The sequence below is a fragment of the Bidens hawaiensis genome, unplaced genomic scaffold, assembly GCF_021521415.1.
Source record: "Bidens hawaiensis isolate Kalapana, Puna unplaced genomic scaffold, B.hawaiensis_p1.1 tig00002236_1, whole genome shotgun sequence".
Taxonomy (NCBI): Eukaryota; Viridiplantae; Streptophyta; class Magnoliopsida; order Asterales; family Asteraceae; genus Bidens; species Bidens hawaiensis.
The window spans coordinates 2758047-2759876 of record NW_027491119.1 but is presented as its reverse complement, the minus strand read 5'-3'; the positions used below and the strand labels follow the sequence as shown (position 1 = coordinate 2759876).

Genomic DNA, 1830 nt, shown 5'->3' with positions numbered 1-1830 from the left:
TACCAAATTTTCAATCCCAACTAATGAACATGTCCCCTAAATAGTATTACCTTTTTGTATATATATCTACCTTTGTAATCTAAGAAGACACCATCAAAAAAAGTTACTGAATCATACATTTTCTTATTCTCTTGTTTTGTTGTCTTCAAGTTCTCATATTACACTAATAATATTGTTATAGTTAGAGCTAATATTATAACATATTATTATTCATAATAATATTATTATTATTAAGAAACTACCGACTGAAGAAGATGAGCATTTCATTCCCACAATTTCATTCATTTGTGTGAGTGAAATGATATTCTTTGCTCACTAGTTGAGTTCCGGTGGTGGAAGTTGTGGTGGCAGAGGTGGTGGTGTAGGTAGGTGTGACATTCGTCATTTTTTTATTTTCTCTGGGTGTGAGGAATGAAATCGGTGTTGCGGTTACGAATGGCGTCGCGGGTGGTTGAAACGTCCAAAACGCCGTCGTTCCGTTAACCGGTATCGCCCATACTGGTACGAAATATTGAGGGTGTGTGGTGGTGGTTGTGATGGGAGCGAATACGGTGGTGGTGGTGGTGGTGGTGGTGGTGGATGGGATATTTAATTTTTCGGTTTCGGTTCGGTTTATGTCAAAATCGGATGGGAGTTTTCTTTTGTTATTGGTGGTGGTGGTGGGGATTTTGAGAGTGCCGTTTACTGACGTGGCGATGGCGGGGATGGTACCGGTACCGGTGGCGGCAATTATGGATGGTTCAGCTTGTTGCAAGAGCCACTGAATGGTTTCGCCGTCGGACTTGTGGCCGAGCTCTTTGGTGAGCTGGAATACCCGTGCAGCACATGTCGCGGGCATTCGGATCCTTCTTCCCCGACCCTCCACTTTTGTGTGGCGGTCCTTGGTGGAGGACCGCTTGAAAGACTGCACTAGGTGTGGCACAGTAGGGAGGGGCGGGGAAGAAGGAGGAGGTGGCAGCAATAGCTGTTGGTGCTGTTGTTGTAACAGCTGTTGCTGCTCCTCCTCTTCCAATAGAGTTTCTTTCTTTATAGGAAGTGACGGTGATGGTGGTGATGATGATGGCGACGAGGTCATGATGGTGGAGAACTAGAGGTGGGATTGAAAAGATGTATGTAAAGGTTTCAGTTTCGGTTTGGGTTTTGATTATCTGAATTCAACAAAGAAAGAGGGGTGTGGGATTGGGTAAATGATGGTGAATGGGTGAATGTTGGGGCCCAAGAGCTGGACCACCATACAAATAACAAGGCCATTCTTTAATAATGTGGGGACAAATGGTACCAAAGGTGTTTGATCAAATGCCCAACCCATGAACAAGGAGTGTTACAATGTGTTCTAAAGTTGAAAGAGCATGCTATCTAGAAGACTAGAACTCCTTGGATGTTTATTTTCTTCTTATTTAGGTGTCTTATTATTGCTACTTTATATTTTAATGGACTAATGGTTAGTCTGGTATCACCCATGACAAAATTCTTTGTTAAAGAAGAACTTTTTCTTTAACAATTAAGTGCCATTTTAGTATATGTGCTTTGTCCAATACACAACTTTAGTATTGTTTTTGAATTTATTACAAATGGCTACCTTACTTTTCTAAAACTTGCAATTTTAATACTTTTTTCTAACCTCGTCTATTTTGTCCGTTAAGTCAAAGGTAAATTAGTAATTTCAATTGTTTTATTTACTAATTTGCTCCTGACTTAACGGACAAGATAGACTGGGTTAGAAAAAAGTATTAAAATTGCAAGTTTTAAAAAATGAGGTAGTCATTTGCAATATATTCAAAAACGATACTAAAGTTGTGCAATTGGACAAACCACAAGTACTAAAATGAC

General features: G+C 40.1%; 1 protein-coding gene across 1 annotated transcript; it reads right to left on the bottom strand.

Annotated features, from left to right (window-relative positions):
• Positions 1-277: 277 nt before the first annotated feature.
• LOC143611328 (uncharacterized) lies at positions 278-1075 on the bottom strand. Its single transcript, XM_077085549.1, has one exon. The coding sequence runs from the start codon at positions 1073-1075 to the stop codon at positions 278-280; it is 798 nt and encodes a 265-aa protein (XP_076941664.1).
• Between the last annotated feature and the right edge of the window lie 755 nt (positions 1076-1830).